Here is a 24,947-nt window from a genome sequence, read left to right as displayed (position 1 = left end):
ATACGTCAAATAATGATTTGGAGTTCCAATCCTACTTGAAGTAGCTATGCCCAAGCTAAGGGGAGATAACTCCAATTGAATTTTCGCGCCGCGCCAAAATTTCGTCACACTTTTATACCATCGGTAGAACGGTGATTTTATCGTGCTTGTCCATGTTATAGAAATGGATACATGGTAGGAATTTTATCTTCGATATCCCTCGTCACTTTACTACAGTCTATATTACAAATATCATGGCGGAAACGCAAGGAGCGGAGATTGTGAAATATTGCAGAAGCGACAATTTCCTTATAAAACCGAGTACATCCATCAAAATTATATACAAATGTTCAGTAATTATCCCTTAAAATAAGTATATATATATGCCAATCTGTCAAAACCGTTCTTGGTATGAAAAATGCTGTTGAAATCCCAAGGGGTAGTATAACGGTAAATCCAATATGGCGGACACCTCGCCTCGAAAACGTAAACAAATCCCACCTGTACCAGACAAAACTCGCTAGAAGGATATTGCATTAACGGTTGTTTACCTATCGTGTAAAGGTATCTGTTCTCTTTGTTTTCTGTATATATTTTAAACATTAAATGATGTATATTTGTATAAATTTCGGTACTATTTACTTGTTTCTAAATGATTAAACTTTTAAATTAAGTTACTGTCACTCAGTCTTGACTTAGTTTACATACGCTGATACAGTTAGAAATTGAATAGACCTAAATTTAAATTTATTTCGAGTTTCAGTGTTGTCTGACATACAAAAACTATACAATGGTTGGTCTGTACATAGTTTACATTAAACATATCTAATTGATATGACATGCTTTTGTTTTTCAATATCATTTTTTTTTTTTTATATAAATAAAACTTGTCAGATCATACACCATGTACAAATACAATTTTTTGTTTTTAAATATTATTTTAATGATTTATCTGACTAAAACATATCAGATCATGTGTAATTACAATGAGTATGCTTGAAGACAAGTACCCTTCAGACTCCTGGGTAAGCAAATGCCACAATAAAAGGAGGGGCTGGTATATACATTAAGTACCCCAACTGAGATCAACAATCAGAAGCAATACCAACAGGCCTACATTGTTCAAACTACTAAGTTGAAGAAGACCTTATTCATGCTGCACACTCCATCAAAAACAAAATTGATAACACAACTCAAGTAGTATTCCTGACTGATGCCCTCTCTGTGCTACAAGCTTTGACAAACGACAAGCTTAACCTCAACTTGAACAAGCTTTATACACCATCAAAAGTCTGACAACAGTTCTACAGTGGATTCCTTCTCACTGTGGAGTTTGGGGTAATGAACAAGCCGATAAATTAGCAAAGAATGGTGCTGAACAATAACAGGAAGAAAATCCAGTCTGCTACACAGAGATGAAGACTATCATCAAATCTCTGTTCAACACCCATCAGCAACAAGACAGTTACCACCAACAAGATCTGACCAAACTACCATCTTCCGACAGGACACAACAGACTCAATCAACATCTATACAAAGTCATGAAAGTTGTTTCATCTCCAATGTGTCCTTGTGGAGAAGCAGAGCAGGATACTGCACACCTCTTACAGTCATGGAAGATCCATCAGGCACTGATCATGAGAGATAAGATATGGCATTCACCAACAGTTAGTGAGTGAGTGAGTGAGTGTTAACGTTACCACTCAAAGAAAAGCTATGTGGACCAGTGGATGCCCTTAGCACAGAAGACCACCAGATTTGTTGAGGAGACTGGTATTCAAGTGTAAAGGCGAACGATAAGAAAGAAGATGTGTAATTACCACTGAGACTGGTGCATCAATATATATAATTAAATGAGATTATTAATGTCATTCATTGTGTTTTGTAAGGGGAGGTAACTCTTTGTGAAGTAACATTTTAGCATCATCTCCGGAGTGAGGGGTGATATTTAGCATGGAAATCTTTCATTTTACAATAGAATAGATTGGTTCTGAAATTGTGGTAAAAAAAGAGAAAACAAATTCTCCCATATATACCATGTTATTGACCTTGTACGCTTTTTTGATTGTTTTCAGGAAAATGCTAAAAAACAATTGTGAAATTTCACGATTTCAAAAAATTCGTAAAAATCCAATTTTGAAGATAACATGGTTCTGATTGCTGTTTTGTAATCAGGTTATGGTAGTCTCTAGGAAAATGACAAGAAATAAATCACTTTTGGTTTTAAAAAAATTAGTTGGGCATAGCTACAGTACTTGTAAGCTAATCATAGACATTGGTATTGTTCGAAACGAATGTTTGTGCGGATACGGATTGTTATTGTCCTCACAATCGAGCATAAGTAAGAAATGAAAAAAAGTACAAAAAAGTAAACACAAAAACAAACAAGAAACATTACAGGTGTAATAAACACAAATTTTACCAAACGACAGCATATATGGTCCATGTGGAGAACATCGTGAGCCTGGTTTGATAACTTCATGACAGCTATATATAGATGTTCATGCTTTCAAAACGTTTGAGCGACTAGGAGTAATACCGGAAACTCTGATCCTTACCATTAGAATGGTATAAAGCGTTATAAACAGACCTGGACAGAATGGCTCTGTATAAGAAAAGTTATGTATTTATGGTTCAGAAGCACTAGTCAGATAGGATAAATGCTAGCAATAACACGAAATTCTTTACGTGTATCCACTCGATAAAGTATAACACGGGGTTACACACTGTACGATTTGGCTAGAATGAATTTTACATTTTAATTTTGTTAAAGTGGATATGATGGATATATCAAGCCGAGGTACGTACGTGGAATAAACATGAATAAGATACGTTATCACTGGATACTAAATTGAACTTCTAAATGAGTTGTAATCATACAGTGCACAGAGTTTGGATGTTTAGTTGTTTGTCATTTTTTCTTCGCGGATGTCAGGGATCTGCGAATGGGGAGAAATGCCAACGGGGGAGGTGGGTGACATTAAGTCAGAACTAGCATACACGTAAATTAAATCATAATAATAAAATAATTACATAACACACAGTTTGCTTTGTTGAACAATATATACAAATTTGCAAGCAGTTGACTTTACACTTTAAACTTTACAGCCATGGCGGCTACATGTACTATGAATAGATCATATATGCATGTTGGGCATTTTATATTGACTTGGTTCGATTTCACGAGCACAGGTGAGCTAGGTGGGTAACACACATGGAGATTTGGGAGAAGATAATTATGGCACTTGTCATGTTAAAGCAATGCATATGATAACGACTCCTTCTGTATAAATATATATTGTAACAACCCCTATTTCCCAAATTATTGTATGTGTACCATAACAATTTTACCTTCTGCACGCATGAGTGTTTAATACCATATTACACATTACATATGCTCATTATTAACAATGATCTAGTCCAATATATACATACTCATGCACAAATTTATGCTAGTCTCAAAAGCGTACAATTCATATGTAATAGATCTATACGTTACCCGATGTAAAATATTATACAGATCAACGTTTGTAATCTTTATAGCACATTTATGTATGCAGTCGTGAAGCTGCACATATGTATTAGAATATTGATAGGGTGTAGTAACCATATTTATCTTTAAATATTGTAATACAACATTGATACAAATTTGATCGGAATGCTAGCACTCCGGTCTACTATATGGTATTTTAACAACCAGTATACCCGTGTACGAGCTTGCAGAAGACGAGGGGGAAAACACATAATAGTATGTGTAATAAACTGGATGACCAGTGCAATGAGTAAATACGGACTGATTTATGTATGATACATAGTTGTTTACTTATTGATACATGTACGTAAATATATGTACACTTTAGATAAGGAATACACAATTTTAAAAGAAAAGAAAGAACAAATCTTCCAATAGCAGAGGTCAGGGTTGATACACTACTCTGCAGTACTAAACAGTCAGCGCTGTTTGGTCAGGGCCTCATTGATATAGAATCGGCTGCTGGCAGAGGGGGCTACATGATCAGGTTCGGATGAGGTGGAAGCCCAACGCGATGGAAACAGACTAAATCTGGCATCATATACGAGGGCCCTTGTGCGATAAGAAGTGAACATTTAAATTTATAATAATATTGATATATTCTGATAAGTGAGAAGTCCAAAATCTTCAAAAAAAAATACATACCTTATTATTCCCATGGTCTGTGTAGAATAGTCAACGCACCGTGCAACAGTAACAAATATCTAAGGTTAACCCGGATGTGTGTGCACAGAAAACTATCTATATTAAAAAAAAATAATCTATTTTTAGGGGAGGGTATTTCCACGCTCATACAAATCGAGTCACATAATTTTATGGCTGAAACAACCTCTTACTATTGTTAATAAAAATGCAATAATGCATACTGATTCTTCAAGAAAACTAAATAAAAAGAAACAGAGAAAAGAAATAAGTGTAAATCCTCTTTTGATAAGAAACAATACAAAATAGATTCTCTATAGGTGGACAAAAATCATTCCGAAATGTTCCATCCTATCAATTTCTATCGTAGTTCATGATATTTTGAATATTTTGTTCTTGTTCAGCGTTACGTTTTGCACGATATTTGCATATGCTTTTCGAGAAATCTGGATTTTGATGTATATAGTACATGTTAACCACCAGCGTAACATAACTAGACGAAATTCAATTTAGCCTTAAGTATTTTTTATAATAGTATTATGATTGTAAAATAATAACAACACCATTTCATGATATTTGACGTCGAGTGAAATATCATTTATATAACTGATATGGAGTATCCGTAGGGTGTTACTTATAAACGGGTAAATATTGATGATTGTCTGATCAGATATTGAGTGGTCAGTTTAAAGTTTCAGACGTCAAAGCAAAAATCATTATGTGAAATAAATATGTGGCATAATTAAATGCCCTCGTTAATTACTGATAAACTTGTCCTCTCTGTAGTTGTGGTTATGTTATACTAGCGGCCACCACTTAATACGGGATAAGTTTCACCATAAAAGCAGCTGTCATTGGCTTGTGTCTGTCTATTGATGCGACAGCAGTTTTCCCCATGTGAAAGGAATCAATATTCAAAAAATATTTAAAAAATATACAATTGTTTTTATTAAATTTGAAATATCCCTATTTGCAACCAGTTTGAACCATTTGCTAGATCTATTTATTAGTTACATGAAAACTTTAATACAGAACAAGAACAAATGAAAGATTAATTGCATTAACGATATCATAGCTGGTTTATATTCCCATAAGTACACGCAATAGTCATCACAAGTTGCAAGTTAGTTAAAACATTATTTTCATCATGCTTAAGATTCACAGTTAGTATAATATATATTTTTTACCAAGAAAACAAGACCCAATGATAACAATTAATATTTTATTCATTAATAATAAAATTACACATTATTTGACAACATTTATACAATGCAACACTGGTAAATCAATAAGGCATATTGGTGGTTATTACCCTTTATAATTTCACAACGTAGTTATCATTTCTTCCAAAGTCAGCATATCTGTTACAATTTACATATATTTCTTTGGCTGAATTTATTGGACCCTTGCTCACTCAAAACATGGGCAATTGATTAAATGATCTTAGTGATGGAATGCTTGATAAATTGATGAGATTGTAAGTAAACGGTGATTTATGATTGATACATTTAAACTGTCGTTTAAAATCGTACGGTATTCTCTCAAACAAGTGTGTTTATATCGCTTGCGCTTTCACATTTTCGTTCACAGTACACTATCCTTTGTAACCGTTTCATTGAATTATGAATCATCCTGTCTTCTTCAGTTCCATTAATAAATTTGCTAAGTTACACTCATATCTCATATCTGTAATTGTCCCCTAATCATTTTTGGAATTTGTTTTTTATTTCGAATTGATGAGAAGATTACTGTCGCAATTCGATGCTGACGTTATCATATGCAACATTTCATTCACGAAATACCATAAAAGGGTCTGGAAGAACTTTTGGCGCTTAATGAAACATATTCAAAGGCGTGTATAGCATTCATGTGAGAAACAGGTTACATTCTATGTTTAAATTGTCTATATTTTTTCAAAGACTCACGGTTAAGAGACTAAGATCATACACATTTTAACTTACAGGATATCGCATGATTACTTGTATATATTTTTTACGTATCTGATACAAAATAATATTTGCTCTGCATGTTAAATACTTGTAGATTCAATACCCTGATATCTACCACTACACCTGAAACGTGATAACTGGTAACCAAATAATAATATTCTAAACTTCTCAAATAATATAAAGTCTACATATATTTCGTTTAAAATCTGTTCCTTATCAATCTTTAATAACTTGATTATTTTACACTTTTGAAAAATCTACATTTAGAGTGCCATTTTGATTCGTCACATGAAAGTCGTAATGCTATGACGATTTCATCATTTTCAAATGTGCAAACAATTGCATCGGAAATCAAACTTATCCTTGTACGCGTGGATCATTACTGATTAATATACATATATAGTCTTTGTTTATTTCATAACAATTATATAAAACAACCTCAATTAATCACTCTTGTTGCTCTGCATGTTAGCGCGCGACGGTCTTCATGTGGAACGAAACCGGAGTCTCCACCAAGAAAAAATCCACGTGGTCGAACTGGTGACCATATACAATGTACCTTTTCACGTCAGACCGGTGAATCTAATCCTTGCCGTAGTTTTGCAAGGCGAGTGCGTTATCCACTTCGTCACTTGCCCATCCCACTGTTGATTGTGTTACAATGGTTCTTCACCAACGTATAGAGCAGATGAAAGTGTATGGAAGGTCGATGTTCTTTTAACATACATTGTCAATTACATTGTCGATGGTATAGTATGCTGTGTCCACATGTATATAAAAACGTAAATGTAGTTTAACTTTACTTTAGAGGTTAATTTAACCGTTCGCTGTATATACTGATGGTGAATGACACGTTTTATACGAAACAACAGCCATGCTATATCAGATCATTGTCCTTAAACTCGGTTTCTGAATGCTTGGAACTGTTTTTGCTGGATCCTGAAACAAAACATAACAGTTTTTTAAAGGAAACTCCTCTTTTCTTTTGTGATTTGGGAATTCAAAATCCTATTATTATAACATACAAGAATTCCACGGAAGCGGATGTGTCGCCTGCGCAGGAAGCTGGGAGATTACAAAGAAATAGATACACTTTTCATTTCAAGAAATAATGTTAAAAGTAAGCAATAGTCATCGATTATGTTTTTGGATGGCATCATTTTGTTATATAATCTGTTATTCTGGGAAGAATACTCTGAGTTTTAAGGAACTTGCTATGGATACTCATTGTCTCAATTCTAAGTTTAATTTGTATGATTTGTCGGATGGTTTCCCATAAATAAATGAATAAACTTGTGGATTATGATGTTAAACAGCTAGTGTTGTCAATAACTTTTGGAGTAAGACGACATTTCAGAGGTATACACGGTGGGTCAAGTGGTAAATCGAAGCCGTCCAGTATACAGTTTTAGTGAAGTTTCTATTTATAGTAACAGTGAACTAGACCTGTGACGTTCGGACCTGAAAAGCAATCCCAAGCAAGTACTTTTGGTAAAGAAGCACTGCATGAAGTTTGAGTTTGATCGGCCCAAGGAAACTCAAGTTATCGCACAAAAACAGATTTTCTATTTATAGTAACAGTGACCTTGACCTTTGCCCTTCGGACCCGAAAGCAATCCCAAGCAATCAGTGTTGGTAAGAAAGCACTGCATGAAGTTTGAGTTTGATCGGCCAAAGGAAACTCAAGTAATCGTACGAAAACAGATTTTCTGTTTATAGTAATAGTGACCTTGACATTTGACCTTTGGACCTGAAAAGCAATCCCAAGCAAGCACTTTTGGTAAGGAAGCACTGCATGAAGTTTGAGTTTGATCGGCCAAAGTAAACTCAAGTAATCGTACGAAAACAGATTTTCTGTTTATAGTAATAGTGACCTTGACCTTTGACCTTCAGACCTGAAAAGCAATCCCAAAAGCAGTTTTCGTAAGGAAGCCCTGCATGAAGTCTTAGTTTGATCGGCCTAAGGAAACTCAAGTTATCGCCCGAAAACAGATTTTCTATTTATAGTAACAGTGACCTTGACCTTTGACCTTCAGACCTGAAAAGCAATCCCAAAAGCAGTTTTCGTAAGGAAGCACTGCATGAAGTTTTAGTTTGATCGGCCTAAGGAAACTCAAGTTATCGCACGAAAACAGATTTTCTATTTATAGTAACAGTGACCTTGACCTTTGACCTTCGCACGATAACATCCGTTCGGACAACGCCGCCGACAAAGCAATACCTATGTGTCATCAGCTTTTCGCAGGCGACACACAAATTGTTCATTAAAGAAACATAATTAAGATATTATTTAACTGAGCACAATTCGAGGTTTTATTTTGATATAAGACGTAAATAACAATAAATTGATATAACAGAAACCAATATGTATACTAAGAGTATTCATTCGTGGTATCTGACGTCACATAAGGCAATGGCTGAAGCTGTTAATAAAATTACTTTTCCCTCTTTAATTAATCAATTTAAATTATCCCATCGACAAATTTTCTGCAAATCGAAGGGTAGTAATAGTAATCTAAGTAATAGACGAAACGCATTAAGCAAACGGAAAATATAACACTGGATAAAAATTGTGCTAATATTGTGTTCTCTGTAATTTGCAAGAAGTTAAAAAGTAAAAATTACATACATTTTTATAGTTCCCCCTTATCATCGGCCTTTGTACCAATACCGTCTGGCCAGGGAATCGTGTCTAAGATATATAACAAGTTCAACATATTACTTCAGTTTAATCATGTGTTTTATACATGTAAATGCCATCATTATTTATCTTCGTTTTAATGTAATACATTGCACGTTTTACTGATCGCATTCCATGCTTGTGTCTTAAACAAAGATCATTATCTGATCATTTTTACCTAGGGGATTAGCAGGTATTAAATGAAAATACATGTACGTATTACGTTTTATGACGTTTTTCCTCTAAAATCGCTGTGAACGTGTTAAGCATAATGTTTCTAAAAATACCAAGGGGTTACAGTGTATTTTTATGTTTTGCTGTTGTGTTAAACTTATATGAAAGGGTATATTGAATATATATTTTGATTATTTTTACTCAAACTTTCACAATAAATGACCAAACATTTCTTTGAACTCTTTGCCTGTGCATGTAAATATTGCGTATAATACCGTCAAATAGCCATGTTCATTACAATGTGTATCTCCCATCAGAATATATAGTAACAATATGGTAGCAACAAAGAATGTAAATCAGTTCAAATTAATTATAGCAACACTACTATGATAATGATGATGACTTACCAGTTTCATCCTCGTCTTTCTGATCCGTGAGAATGTGCCCACAGGGAAGAAACACAATACATCTGTCCTTCTCGTCACAAACGATACACTTGGTCTTCTCCCGCAGGTGTTCGATCTCTTCCCTGATCGCCTCAACAGCTTTAACAAAAAAGTATGTTGTAATACGTTTTGTTATAAGTTAAAAGAGTGTGTGATCTAATACACTTTCCGACAGTTGTGGTCAAATAGCACTAACCTGTTGAGTTATTAATTAATGTTTACTTTCACTATGAGATAACGTTTCTAAAATGATTACAACGATCAATAAACATGTAGGATAACTAATTCTCAAATGTCTGTATACTTACCAAGAACCTCATCATCATCATCATCATCATCATCATCATCATCATCATTAATCATTTTGATTGGAAAACCGTTCGATGCCAATCCACCTGTATATGAAAACACATCATAGTTCTTAAAGGATCATATCAAAACAAATAGTAAAATTACCTGTTTATACAATTTCCTAATATCTCTTTCAACGGCATTAACACGGCATGCATGTGCTATTTTCATATTAACAATAACATTACCTGAATTCACTTTTATCGAAACCTTTCACATATTGGAAATAGTTAGTTTGAGGTATTCTTGAACAAGTTTATTTCGTTTAGGGTACACATATCTAGATGCAAATATAATCCTTAAGACGCAACCCCAAAACACTGCTGTTTTTATGAAACATAAGTAAATACACCAAAATATCTACATTTTAATAAGCTGACACAGTGTACTCAGTAAATGGAGATTATGATAAGTGTTAAATTGTTTCACATCCTTTCATGTTTTTAATAAGGATGTTTTTATCACGTCAATACCAGTCTGAAGTATTAACTTCTATGCTGTTTCAACATATTTGAACTATGTCACTACATAATGTTTTCCTTTTGCTAATGTCATGTATACAAAAAGTAAATGCTATATTTATTTATAAATATATATTTATGAATGACAGCCTGTCATAACAGGGCTGGGATTATCAGGATTATGTACTTACTGGCATCATTATCTGTTAACAACTGACCTGCCTCTTCCATCTCAATGATTATGTCCATCAGGTCTGCAGCCTTACAGTCTTGTCTCCCTTTTCACAGAATTTACTTGTACTAATATTCTGGTAACCTCAAACTCACATAAAATAACAATCTATATTTGCATTTGAGATTGGCATTGTTTTAATATACTGGAATTGAGATGCATTTAGACAAGCACTTTGTAAATCGATGTACCTTGTACAAGGCTTTGTTTTCATGTAATATATGTGTTCATTCTTCCTCAGACTTAAAGTCATTGACATTTTCAGCTTCCTAGATACCTTAATTTGTTTAAACTTTATATCAATACTGGTAAAATAAATCTGAATCGAAGGAACACTATTTAAAAGGGATAAATACATCGGGAATACGCCGGTAATTAAAAGTAAAACAACAATTCATACCTGTAAGATCTATAAATGTTTTGATAACCACCCTTATCGTTGCTCTTGAATATCCCATCTCCTTCATACTCCTGGCTGCAGCAGAATGCATCGGGTTTCTTTGCTCCAATATTTTACATGCATCAACGAAGCTAATTATCCAAGTATCTGAAACATAATGAAATTAAAAGTAGCTGGATCATAGTATTTGATCAAGATCAACCTTAAAATATCCATGTGAACTTTTGCGTATTATGACTTAATATTAGAAAAGAAAAACCTAAAATCCGTCTGTAAAAATATTGTTATAAACAAATAAATTACCAATAACGCACAATAATGTTGCTGTCCAATATCAGTTTAAACTTGACGATCCAGTTTTTGTCATCACAAAAACAACTCATTACTAAAACCTGACTTCTGCGACATTTTCTGTAGGGTACCTTACTCTTGTTGAATTAAATAAAGGCCTGTTTAACCCACTTGTTTATCTCACAAGGATAGTGTTACTTTGATATATATCCATTTATTACATTTTTGCCAGTGAAATTCGGATTCTATCAACTTGATAAAAATGATATCTTTCACACTGTGACAAATATCCAAAGTGATATTTTCATAGTGTGAAAATATCACTTTTTGGTATTGACCAATCATAACGGTATCTTCTTATCGCTGCATTCAAAGGCAACGATATTTTTGTTCAGATTAAAATGAAGCTGCTGTAGAATAAGTGGTTGTTATGGTAAATGTTTGATGCACAAACTTAAGTATTTACATAAATATTCAATTAATAACATTTGTATAAGCAATCATAACAGAAAATAGCAGAAAACGTCGGAATTGTGTTGAGTATCCAATTCAAAATGGGGCGCAGCCTTGTTGTCAAACGTGACGTCATAAGAATATGGCGTTTATTATTAAGCTTCTAATTCCCGCACTTTTTTAATGCAACACATTTTTCATGTTTTATGCTTTAAAAATGCGATAAATAGAAAATTTAATGGTGTCTTCAGTAATACCAAATATATTTCACTCGTGTGGCTAATAATTTGATATTAGTCACTCTCGTGAAATATTTTTGGTATTACTAAAGACACCATTAAATATCCTCTATTTATGAATATATATAAATAGAGACAACAAATCATAGAAAACCGGAATACGTTGCAAATTTAATAAAGAATATGCTATTTAGTCCTTTTGCAGCATGTGAAGTCATGTATTGATTATTTATAGCAACAAGACGATAGGGACAGGCGACCTATTATAATCTAACGGGGAGCTAGAACAAGAGTTTTTAAATAAATCTTGAACTGTGCATTTGTGACAATGTATTTTTTATGGTTTTTTTTTCTCCATTTAAAACGATTGTGTCCTTTAAAGTAATTTATCCATTTCGAGATAAAGTAATAAAACGACACTTGTTTGCAAACCTCTATTTATGATAGATGTAAATTAACCAAATATGTATAATGAACGTATTACACAGGTAAGGGTACCTTTAATACTTGGTATTATATATAATATGCAAAACAATAAATACACAGCAACATGCATGCGCTTTGTTAATCAAGACTCATAAGTGATGCTAAGAGTAACAAAAGGTGGCAATCCGAATTGGTCTTCACATAAGTGATGAATAAAGTGTGTTTATTATGCAAAAGAGACTACTGTGGCTATCAAAGTCAGGGGAAAGAACTGGGCTCAGAAATCCACCAGAAAAAGTTAACCACTTTGGGGACTCAGAACTCCACTAGTAGAGTCGACCATTTTTGGGATGTAGAAACCCACTAGTAAAGTCTACCATTTTGGGGACTCAGAAATCCACGAGTAAAGTCTACCATTTTGGGGACTCGGAAATCCTTTAGTATAGCCTACCACTTTGGGGACTCGGAAATTCACCAGTATAGTATACCAATTTGGGGACTCCACCAGTATAGCCTATCACGTTGGGGACTCAGAAATCCACCAGTTTAGCCTACCACTTTGGGGACTCAAAAATCCATCAGTATAGTCTATCACTTTGGGGACTCAGAAATCCACGAGTAAAGTCTACCATTTTGGGGACTCAGAAATCCATCAGTATAGTCTATCACTTTGGGGACTCGGACATCCACCAGTTTTATACCAATTTGGGGACTCAGAAATCCACCAGTATAGCCTACCACTTTGAGGACTCAGAAATCAACAAGTAGAGCCTACCACTTTGTATCTTGAAGAAAAATAAAGCAAGACACACAATGATGATGGAAAGTTTTAAAATTTGGTAGTTAATGAGCATACCATTAATGGTTCGTTTAGCTCAAAAGATTAACCAATAAGTCTTAAATATAAATAATTGATTATCTTTGGAATAATCCTCAAGGCGAAAACAAATTATCGTTAAAATTCCGTTACGCATGTTTATAACAACAAATTAAAATATAAAGGAAGTTTATTGAACAATGAGGTCACAAAATAAGCTAAAATAGCATTATCATATTTATTTTTGAAACATTCTACAATTACTCTGGTTTCGTCTTCCATATCTCATTATTTAACTCATGGCATACTAGAGCAAGCTGATTGAGCTATACGGGAATAGCTATATTTGATATTGCTACACTCACCCTCGTTGCCCAGCGCTGCTGCAGGTTGGGTGACAGGTGTTTGTAGCCCGCATGCGGCCTGGTGAAAAATTAATAAGCATACCAATATCCTCACTTTGTATCAACATCAAAGATCTTTATGGAAATATGAAATCACCATCGTAAGACATAACGCAAACATTTCAGTATCACAATTTATGGATATATTACAGGAGTTGGTACAAGATTATTGTTCATGCAGGTGTTTCGAGAAAAAACACTTAGTATACATTTACCATGACTTTTCAAACAGAAATGAGTAAAAAAAAAAAAAATATAACCGTTATGCTTCCCTTCAGTATTTCTAGTTATAAATCAAGTTCTTTCAATAACCAGTACATGACAAACTATATGTATTACTGACACTTCTAGCAGTAGAAGCTTGAATGAATTTTCTTCCTTTAATCTTCAGTACAAAATTGCAATACGGAAACCAGCGTGCGTGTTCTACCCAGGGATCATCTGCATGTTCCCACTTCAAAAGGCAGCCGTCACAGTAGTGACACCGGACAGTATCTCCCATCCCTACAGAAACACATCATTGTTCAACACCAATCAATAAAGAATTAATATATACGTGTTGACGGAAAATTCATAATTGAAAATCTACAGTTTTGTCTAAAACTTAGAAATACTTGCTTGACCTACAAATCAGACATTAACATTCTTTTAACATATGCCAATTGACGTCATTTTTTCGTGAATGTGAGATGCAAATATTATTAACATATACTTCAAAATTTATTTCTTTTGGTCCAAGGTTCAAATTGATCTGTGTGAAGTCAAATACGGTACAAATAAGAAAAGTACACTGTTTTGATTGAAAATGATTATACTACAGTGTAAACACACACAAAATCAAAATTGGAACTATAATCTGACAAAAAATTATGAACTTTTATATGATATGATAAGTATTAATGATGTATTTACGGACCCGTGTAGAAAAAGCCTGCAACTACGAGCTGTTCTGGTGTTTGTAGTACGGTTTCCCTCGGCCAGCCAGCATTTTCAAAAGTTCTTCTTCTGAATTCTGATTGTGTTTGAAGAGGATGTTTCGGCGTAAAAATCTGAAACAATGTAGATGATGTCTCACAAATGGTGGCCTACATAACGTCTTTGTTATCGCTGTAATTAATAAAAAAAATGTATATTGTGTAACGAGTCACATGGGACACCACGGCAGATGACAATGTTTTTAATGTTACATTTGTATGTGATTAAATTTGGCCTGAAATCATTTGAGCCATATCTCTAGCATTGTATTTTACTGATGGTACGCATCTATGAAATGTTCAGAAATTCGTTTATACTCGTGAATAAGGTGGTGTCTTTTTTCTAGTTTGTTTAATAATCGTAAGGCGCACACATGTGATTGCATCTATATAATTTTGTAAACGATACAGTATAATAAAAAGTATAACTAATCTTGAAACAAAAGAGGAAATGCGTAACACCCCTTCACATTGGCTATATAAAATTAATAATGAGTAAATTTTGTATGTTGAACAGTGCTACAGTATTACACACAAAGATAATTTTAGCCATCACGGTAACGACAAACCTCGGGAACTAAGGAAGAAAAATTACCGCAAGACACACACATTTGCTTAAATCTATTCCGATTTGGTAGCAGATTCAATATGCCAAAAACGAATGACACTAAACCCTACAGCTATTTCGTCCTTTTATAACCCAAGAGTTCTTTGAAAAAAAACAATGGCTCATCACAACTGGTAAAGTGACCAAAATATCACTACACTTTTTTTTTCTTTACATATTTTCCTTTGAGTTTGTAATTTGAATTTTAAATTGATAAAAAAGTGCACTACCGAAAGAGGAAAGAGTTGACAAATCATGTGTTATAGTAGGGGGAGGCCTGAACGCGGCCGAACAATATTGGATGATTCATAACATAGAATGGCGAGGCAAGACTAAAGTGAGCTTACGATGACAGGGAAAATGGAAGAACAAACAAATGTAATGTTGCAATAGCTTACCCGTGCCCATTGCGCCTGAATGTTATTGATGTAATATTGACCCTTCTTGTCCCTTAGATATGGGCATTCCGGACCATGACGGGCGTGTTCTACCCAGGGATCCTCATCTGGATTCCATTCCGCAAGTCCGATATCACAGTAGAAACATCTCACAATATCTTCAGTACCTTAAATAATAAGGAAAAGTAATAGTTAATTTCAGATCTGAAATCTACTGTTGAGAATACAGTTTTCCAATTACGCATATTTTATTCGTTAAAGTGAGGTTTAAAGTTATACCTGTGTAAAAGAAACCGGCGTTAACCAAAATATCAATATCATGTGCAGCTCGATGTGGCCAGACTGTGAATGTTTCACGTCGATCGTTCTCCTCTGTGTAGATTGGGTTTCTCGTAGAAAATATAAGATTACCACCTTCATCTCTTGGCATGGTGTTTTCTTTCTCTTGTTCGTTTAGTGCACCAGCGTCATGCTGGTTGTTTTTAGTTACTAATCCTTCAGTGAATGAATTTGTAGCAGACACAGTATCTATAGGTTGAAGATTACTGGCTGACGGTACTAGAACAATCTTTCTATAGTCACAATTTGGATGATGTCCTGAAGACGGTTGAATATAAGTGTTGGGTGTATCCATAGTTTGCCTATTAGTGTTACGAGTGTCCTCTTCATGAACAAATTTACAGCCGGGTGCTACTGTCCTGTGGTATTCCAGTGGATTTTTAACGTTTAAGTCCGAAACATCTAGTACAATCCCACATTCCCTACATTCCACTACACTGGATCGAGGATCCGTACAGGAAAAACCACCGTCAATTAACGGACCTGTACGGACTTTCCTATGTTGCCATTTACCAAAACTTTCTAACCGATGCATCATTCCATTTACTCTGTTATTTGTAAGGTTTGTTGCCGTTAGATTTATTCATAAACTTCTAACTCTTTTAACTGCTGAAGTTTTTCTTCGTTTCTGTTTTTTTCTTAAGGCATTTGATTTTCCTTGTAAACTTTGTTTGTCGATTGTTTCCTTTTCACCAGTCCTACGATTTAATCTATGTTTCTGTTTCCTCTCCACTGCACATCGCATATTCGAATTTCCTTGTTCAGTCCGATAAATATCTAGGGAGAATAAACAACAGTTACATAGACAGACTGTAAATAAAATGTATACACGTTTGACAGGAAATTTTATTTAAGACATTAGAAAAAACGCAGTATAAACAAGTTAATAAAAAGGATCTGATGTATATTTGTTTATTCTAAATTATATATCCAAAGTACGTTCATCTACATCTGTAATACCATGAGTGGGCTCTCGCTGACATTATAATGTGATTAGTTCGTTGAAGTCATGCATACAACAACTGTAATTTTAACTTACTGAATTGTTCATTCTGGATATTTAAAATATTTTGTTGATATATTTCTTTGTCACTATGGTAACAAATAATTCATTTACTAAATATGCATTGATAATGTATACGTACAATCCGTTTCTAGATCGATTGGTTTTGATGGAGGGCACATGTGCACAGTACTTGTCCAGCCTGAAATACCGTTTCATCTTCGGTCATTTCTTTCTCTGCTAGTCCCTTAATTGCTTTACTCTTTTGGTCTAATTTAACAATGTTTTTGAAAATAGGGTCAACTTTCCTTGCAAAATTCGAATCGATTCTCCGGATAATTTTCATGAGACAGGTGTGAGCTTGGATGCGTGTTTTATAATATCCTTCTGTCTTCAAAATAAACATTATATCTTTAATATCTTTAGCCTTTTCTAACGAACCACGTGGAATATGCACAATTCCTTCCATCAGGTTTAGAAATTGTTTCCATGTATCATGCTTCTCTGGCGTTAAAAAGTCATCAAGCATGCTGATCATTGGCCTTTGTTTGTCACGAAGATCTTTCATCATATCTGAATAAAAGAATAACACTAGAATGAATTTTAGTAAATCTAGATTTCATTGCTCACATCCAGACATTAAATGTTGGGGCTCCAAAAAAAGAAGAATCACACACTTAACCAAATCAATGAAAAGATGATGTGAATGCCCATCGACGAAACGTGAAATAGTGTATCACAGGTGACATGCAGAGTGACGTCTCTGTATTATCTATGAAATAATGATGGGAAAATATCTCGAGTAACGATTTAGCTTTTTAAAGGCACGTTTATATCATTGCGATAAAAATGCTTGTGTTATACCTTGTTACATACAATCGACAAGATTATGCATCTAACAATCATTTATACAGGTATTCAAAAAAAAAATATATAAATTGTATCTTCCCACCTACAATTCTGATGTGCTTTGTCAATACTCCAGTCGTCTGTCTGCTTCGAACTGCCATTGCTATTTCCCATTCTTTTCTGAAATCAATTTAAAATCAGCCAATTTAACATATACATATATAATTACAAATTAAGTCTTTATCTTCAACCACCGAAACCATTAGGCCATCATATTTCATTTCTCTTTAGAAAGCAAAATCTTTTCAGAAATTGCTATGTTGATACTTACATTAGTACTTTCTCCATGTCTGGTACCTGTGGATACAATAAACATGATCAAAAAAGCTATTTAGTGTTTTCCTTAAAAAAAATAATAATATAATTCTCATTGAGTAAAATCCATGAAATCTGGAAATGCTGTACATCGATGTAAAAGTAAATTAAAGCAATTAAAAGGTTAAGACATTTCCTCACAGTATAACCTCGCTCTTATATTGATTGTAAATCGACAATTAATATAATCTGAATTTATTAATAGCATTACAGATATATCGGAAGTGTTGCAATTGCTTATATTTTTGTTTATCGTCAACACCAAGTAAACTTTCGATTTCTTTTTGAGTTAGATTTGCACTCTCAAAATACATATTGCATGACAAATTTGCATTTCAATAGAGCCTTACCTTTCGAATCCCCAACATGTTTATCACAATCCTGTTGTTTATGACTCTTTTTTCGCTTTTTTCTCCTTTTTGCTTTAATTCTTTTCCTTACTTTGTTTTTGTGAATTGTTTTTCGGGCAGAATGATTTCCTGGTAGAAAATAAACAACATCATTATCAGGAAGACTCCAAGGATATTGATATCAATTTCAAAATTTCCATATGTATATATATATATTAAACAGCAATACCCACGTTTAACTTCAAATAATAAACCATCATATGGACTCTTGAAATTTAACAATTCATATTGTGTTTTATGAAATTTCTTGACGGAATATGGTTTTGATTATTCAATGGATAGATTATTCTGAAAATAAGATGTTTCATTCTGATTGCTGATATCGATTTGACTCGTTGATTACAGCTTTTAGTTCTGTATGAATCTTGTAAATTTCATATAAAAAAGAAAAAATCATATTCGATTCATTAATAATGTAATTTATTCCAACACAATCAATAATATTACTTAATGTCTAGTCTATTTTGTTAAATTTCATTTCATGTTGATAATTATGTTACATAAACTTTGGGTTTAAATAAAAACAATTCCTTTGAATTGTCAAGTTCCAGTTACTATTCTTAGAACTGGCTTATTTGATACTTCTTTGAAGAAATCAACAGAATACCTGAAAAATGCTCGAAAAAAAATCTTGTATTTAAATCATTTATCATAATCATGATAAGTACAGATTGTTTAACTGGTAGCTTTTCCCAAATTTTGTCTGGGAGCATTTATCTATTCTTCTGTATATGCATATAAAATCCAAAAAATATCATGATCACCAATCATGAGAATTGGTGGTATTTATTGGGCTATGAAATACGGTTTCGTAAATTAATATAAATATATTTATCAGTATTACCTGGTACAGCTTTCCTGTCAACACCGTGTTTTCTTTGTCCCATTTTAGTATCGCCAGCTATCTTACCAAGTCAGGTGTTAATGTTGATCAAGCCTTCAACACCAGCAAAATAAAAACATAGTATCTCAATTAATTAACCTTGTAATTGAAGCCAACTCTACACTTCACAATAGTGTTTGCCCCCTGGTAATGCTATAATAAACAACCTTCCATTGTCTTTTTAATGAGTCAAAATAACTGAATGTGTAATACAATACAATTTTTTCTATGCATAAATCTTCTTCATTCTTAAAAAAACATTGCTAAGAAATGGATACCGAATTGTAAGGATGTATTCATTTAGTACATACAAGGATATTTTCTTATGTATTGTAAATCCATACTCATTTGTAAACAACCTACAGTACAATTAATTGTTAAATCTGCTACGTGTCATAAGTTATTAGTCAATTCGCTAGTTACAACAGAATAGTAAATTACAAGAGTTGGATCTAGACAGACATAGGTCCGTTGGCTACAAATCAATGAATAAGACGACGGTACGGACAACAACATTGGTCATATTTTCGAAAACCGTCCATGTCAATACACAAATATTCAACATTTCCTTAATGCAAACTACAAGAGAAACAACAGTTGTATTCCTTAAATATGTTCTAGCGTTGAAGTTTATATATATATATATAATAAATAGCTAGATGCAAATACAAATTGAATTGTGTATGGATCTGACATTGCGGAAAACAGGGGACAGACGCAAAAAGGACTGTGGATAGGAAAGTACAACAGGTAACAAGTTTCTTGACACCTGGTTATATACCGTGACTAGATGTTGTGTGCACCATTACTCCAAATTGTAAGGTCTCTAAGCAGTTGAATGCATTGGTTTCTGTTTCGTTTTCAAACAGCTAAACATTTCATCACCGAACAATTATTTATATACACTAACAAATACAACACTTGAAATCCAGATCATTGCACAGCTCGCAAAAGAAATGAAACAAAAAACAAAAACCAATAGCTAGGACTTGAGCAAGGCTACAAGCTTGTATGTAGTGCGAAAGTTCATAAGTGACGACCATTTTATAGATTAACTACCATTCAGCTTGATCATAATATTTTTGGACATAACCTTTGCTAAATATTAATATAAATAACATATAGACAGTACGCCATATATGGGTACTAAATCAATGTAATCAAATGCGCTTTACACTATATATTACGGTAAACGACAACCACGACTTTGATGAGTCAAAGAAACGGCCTACGATCCTTACGTTAGTGATCTATTACTCCATACTCCATTACAACTGTGTATGCGATAAGTGTGGTCGTTGCATTTGCTAATGTACAGTTAAATGTCTGAAAATATTGTTTTGTGTAATTAACATTTATAATAAATCAGATTCCTTTTAGCAATTGAGTGCGTGACAAGTTTTGTGCTATAAATAGCTATTTGGAAATAACCTCGACTATATTTAGAATCCGCAGTAACGAAAAGGTTATACAATACTACACGTTACAGAACAAATACTGTATATCACTATGGGGCGTTTATATTTGTGCTGCCATGAATATATGTCTATTATTTACATATCATAAAACTGCCAAATTGTGGCTAAGAAAGAGTTGGCGAATCATGTGTTATGGCAGGGAGGCCTGAACGCGGTCGAATCATATTGATAGATTCACAACAAGATTAAAGACACATCTATGGTATATAACATTTGTTAGTAATCAGTGAAATAAAAAGATATGATTGTAAATATAATACGAACCACTTCTCTGTCTTCATGAGCTATCATGTACGAGTTGTACTAACTCGGAATGCGGAATATGTTCGGACGTTATCCCATCAACACATCATGTTCACTGATGAAAACTTTCAAAATTGTTCATTAGTGAAAAATATCACTTTTACTGATTTAACCGATCAAAACACTAATTAAAAACTTCTTTGGAAAAAAAAGCAAGTGGCCCGTCTGGGCAAAGCCTGGTTAGCTTAACGATACGCCGGCCTCGAGAAAAATCCTGCCTAGTCATCAACCCAATCTACTGATCAGAATAATATTCTTTTATCAATCTTTGGGAGACTATTGTGTTGGGAAACTCATTGCTTAATTTCATACTTAGCTTTCATTTTCATGGAAGCTGGCAAACTAATTTGGCCAGCAATTCAAGCTATTTGATCGGGGGAAACACAGATCAAATGAACACGTGTTAGCGTCTCCAATTCCAAACTTTAGCCAAGCGATAAGTAGATAATATTTAAGAATCGTGGTCATCTGCAACAGCAATTAAGTATAACTTACATAGGTTGCGCTGATATATTACATCATCAGGATAAGTGGTGACACAACAACTCTGCATTTGTTTACCCTCCAAAATTTTAGATTCGGCGATTCAAAGTATCAGCATATCAACTAAAATCATTACGCATTGACGGGACCTCTGTCAAATACATGTAATTAGATTTGATAGTAATTTGGCATATTTTGTTAAATATATAAACTTAAACACTTACTATTTTGAATTAAGTGATGAAAGGAATTTACTTATAAGGTTTATAGTTTATTAAAAAGGTTTGCACATAGAACTATATTCTGACGCGTAGGATTGTCAAAACAGGCTAATGGTTAAATATAGCTTTTTGGAAATAACCTTCGCCAAATGCAGCATATATATTATTGTTGTTCTTGTTTCCATTTTCAACATCCATTTGTTGTACCGATTGTTGGACCATGGATACCAGATTACATATTAACATCCACTATACTGATGATTTACAACTAATGCTCTATTCCAGCTGCGTTCTTTATACAAAGCGATAATTTCAGTAAGATATTTATAGGTACCGGCATATACCATGTGGAGCTTCTCGATTTATTCTAAATGTAATGACAGTTAGACTGATTAGCTACACAACTAATTTCAGAGCTATTTTATTCACAATTTCGAAGCTCAATGACTCAATGCGATTACAATGATTTTAAAATCTTACCTCCTTTGCCGGATGTATATTGTGTGTTATTATCCATACAATCATGCAAATCAGAGTAATCTCACCCTCTGATGTGTAGCGATGTTAGGTGTAATCACTGGCACGTCCGATTCGACTAAATGTTGGCATTTTACATATTACTATTGCTTGTAAATACCTAAGTTAATAACAAAGTTATATCATTTTACAACAGTCTGGCAATGTTTTACATTTTGTAACTAGCAGATCAACTATTTTTCTTGATACAGATATTCATAGTGTATGTAGATTGGCCGACACTCATACACTTGTCAACAACCTTTGTTCGGACGTTACATTCATCTACCAAGTGCAGCTGTGAAGTGTCATAACCAAGCAGTGTAGATGCTATTCATTCGTCGTTGATTTATAGATAATCTAAATTGAAGACAGTCAATCATAACACATTTTGGGTATTTAATTTCATTGTTGACCTAAAGTTGAAACACTTCCGAATAATGAATGGATACCCATGTCGTAATGACAAAGAATGCTTTATTTTAAAACACAAAACTGCTCTTTTAAGTATCCTTGAGCTCTAGTACATCTAATCCATGTACATCATTATGATGTCAATCAAGTTACAATAATTATTATGTGTTCGGTTATTGGTCGTCCGTAAAGTGTTTGCTTTGTTTTTGAAACAGGTACCTGTGTGCACGACGTACCTCGTTGAGGGTGAATTATGTCGGACGTTTAAAAAGGGTTTGGATATTTCTTCGTGTATTGTTCACTTAAGGTCTTGTCTTCGTTAAATGATCGCTAGCCTGTGCTTCATTGTATGTAATCACAGCATGCAATACAAGAATAATAAGCAAAATCAGTATCAGAAAGTCATTATCAATAAGTCAGCATACCAAAACCAAGAGGGGTTCTAGTCCAAATAATTGTAAGTATATTGCACGTAACACAGAACTACCTGGATAACACGATACATGTAAATTATCATAATTGTAAAAGTGAGATTGAAAGTACTACATCTTGATTGGTATTCCTTTAAGTAATATTTTGATATTATGTTTTAGGTTCTTGCTTATGATGTTAGTTCACGATTGTCCAGTGAAAGTTCAACATTTTGTTGAAATGTAACTGCATCTTTTAATGTCTCGAGATCTACAATTTAAGCAACCTGGTATTTAAATGGATAATATGGTGTTTTCGATCTAGTTTACTACCGTGTAATTACCTGTGTGTGGTCGACACAGACAGTAACCGACCTTATCATTATCTGCGTTCGCTCGTTACCGATAAGGAATGTATGGTTAACCGATCCGTTTACTTACTCAGTTAAACACGATTGTATCGATGAAAACGTGAAATCACTTTTCGATGAATCAGAACGAAGTCCTTCAAACATCAAACATAAAACACCAAAGTATAAAGCCGCATAATGATGCAAATAACTAGATATTATGGACTGAACAGTCATTCCTAAGACAAAACAATTACTCAAAGTATCTTCGGCATACTATCATGTGTCTTATGTATCTTATTGTCGGTTATATACAGTTATTATATTACGGTAACTGTCAGGAATTACTCGATAATTTGTAATCTTTAATGCGATGGAACAAACCTGGCCCTCCAGTTGGAAGGAAAGCGCTGAGATTGCACAGCTGTACGGATAAATAATGTTGGGACGTCACAGTCGTGCAGCATCTTCATGCCATTCCACCAAGTCATTTTAGAATGCGTCCGAGTGTAACCAGGTGGAAATACGACAAACTCATGATGTGAGATTTGTTGTAGGTTTGTCAGCAATATAAAGTGAGTGTCGTCTGCTACGGTGACTCATATATAACGGTAGTGAAGTTCAAATCTTCTCATCGGGGTTCTATACAATAAACCTCCGAACTATGCGGCCCTATCGATGATTTGATACTAAGTGCCAGTACCATCCACTAAATCCTACCCGTGCACCAGGCTGTACTTTAACAAGACAATAAACGGTGTCAATATGGACTTAATACAGCATGTATACATGAGTTATATAAGTGTATACACAATATGTAAAGTATGGTTAGTTTTTTCTCCTAATTACCCTTTCTTTTCGGTAGTCTTTCTCTAGAACGTGTTATCAGTTGAATTGATTTGTGCTTTTAAATCCATCCAACAAGCATTATATCTACGATTTCCTAGCGTTATTTCATAGCTTAAATGCATTTATATTCCTAATACTATGCCGATTCTTACACAACATAAGCATGTTCATGCAAAATATGTTGCAATTAAGTCGTTTGACATTTTTGTTAAACAGACGTCACCTCATCCGTTCAAATTTGACAGGTGATTATCTAAATGAGTGTGCAACATTTATTTACTTGCTTTTATTTACGTGATATTCAATAAAGCTAACGTGGTGCAGATATGATGACCTAGTTTTATTTTAAAAGTTAAATATCACCTAAGAAAAATATCTGTTCTCAGATTATTTTTCCACTGTCAATTTAGACTAAATTGTTATTTTCTTTACCATGTTATTTTACATTTGTTGATAAGATGATAATCAATTTATTGTTTGAGGTGCTGCTATCAACTTGGTGGCAATTCGATATGTATTTGAAAAACTTTTGGATAAGAGCAAGCTTAGTCAGATATGACTCTTATTCTGAATCACAACGGATTATATATCTTTATATATATATATAT

General features: G+C 33.7%; 2 protein-coding genes across 6 annotated transcripts in view; both read right to left on the bottom strand.

Annotated features, from left to right (window-relative positions):
* LOC110457936 overlaps positions 1-4,227 on the bottom strand; it is a 31,446-nt gene extending 27,219 nt beyond the window's left edge. The window contains exon 1 of the mRNA XM_021509426.1: positions 4,158-4,227. The gene's annotated coding sequence lies outside the window, so the exon portion shown is untranslated. The remainder of the gene's footprint in view (positions 1-4,157) is intronic.
* Positions 4,228-5,362: 1,135 nt separating this feature from the next.
* On the bottom strand, positions 5,363-22,593 carry LOC110457939 (baculoviral IAP repeat-containing protein 7-like). Of its 5 annotated transcripts, XM_021509437.1 has the most exons (18): positions 22,281-22,593; positions 21,058-21,564; positions 19,277-19,369; positions 18,373-18,501; positions 17,979-18,004; positions 17,755-17,827; positions 16,941-17,371; positions 15,736-16,572; positions 15,457-15,623; positions 14,394-14,526; positions 13,821-13,981; positions 13,439-13,496; positions 10,848-10,994; positions 10,407-10,493; positions 9,712-9,798; positions 9,365-9,502; positions 8,733-8,795; positions 5,363-7,042 (listed from the first exon to the last, which is right to left on the bottom strand). In XM_021509437.1, exons 8-17 carry the CDS (start codon positions 16,331-16,333, stop codon positions 8,737-8,739), a joined length of 1,635 nt encoding a protein of 544 aa, XP_021365112.1. In that variant the 5' UTR covers positions 16,334-16,572; positions 16,941-17,371; positions 17,755-17,827; positions 17,979-18,004; positions 18,373-18,501; positions 19,277-19,369; positions 21,058-21,564; positions 22,281-22,593; the 3' UTR covers positions 5,363-7,042; positions 8,733-8,736. The 5 variants fall into 5 exon arrangements, with proteins under 5 accessions (XP_021365112.1, XP_021365114.1, XP_021365111.1 ...); XM_021509439.1 differs by lacking the exon at positions 21,058-21,564; XM_021509436.1 differs by lacking the exons at positions 21,058-21,564; positions 22,281-22,593 and adding an exon at positions 21,592-21,720 and having other exon boundaries at positions 17,751-17,827.
* Positions 22,594-24,947: the final 2,354 nt, after the last annotated feature.

The sequence above is a fragment of the Mizuhopecten yessoensis genome, unplaced genomic scaffold, assembly GCF_002113885.1.
Source record: "Mizuhopecten yessoensis strain PY_sf001 unplaced genomic scaffold, ASM211388v2 scaffold9385, whole genome shotgun sequence".
In the NCBI taxonomy this organism is placed as follows: domain Eukaryota; kingdom Metazoa; phylum Mollusca; class Bivalvia; order Pectinida; family Pectinidae; genus Mizuhopecten; species Mizuhopecten yessoensis.
The sequence above is the reverse complement of the archived record's forward strand: the minus strand, read 5'-3'. Positions and strand labels throughout refer to the sequence as shown.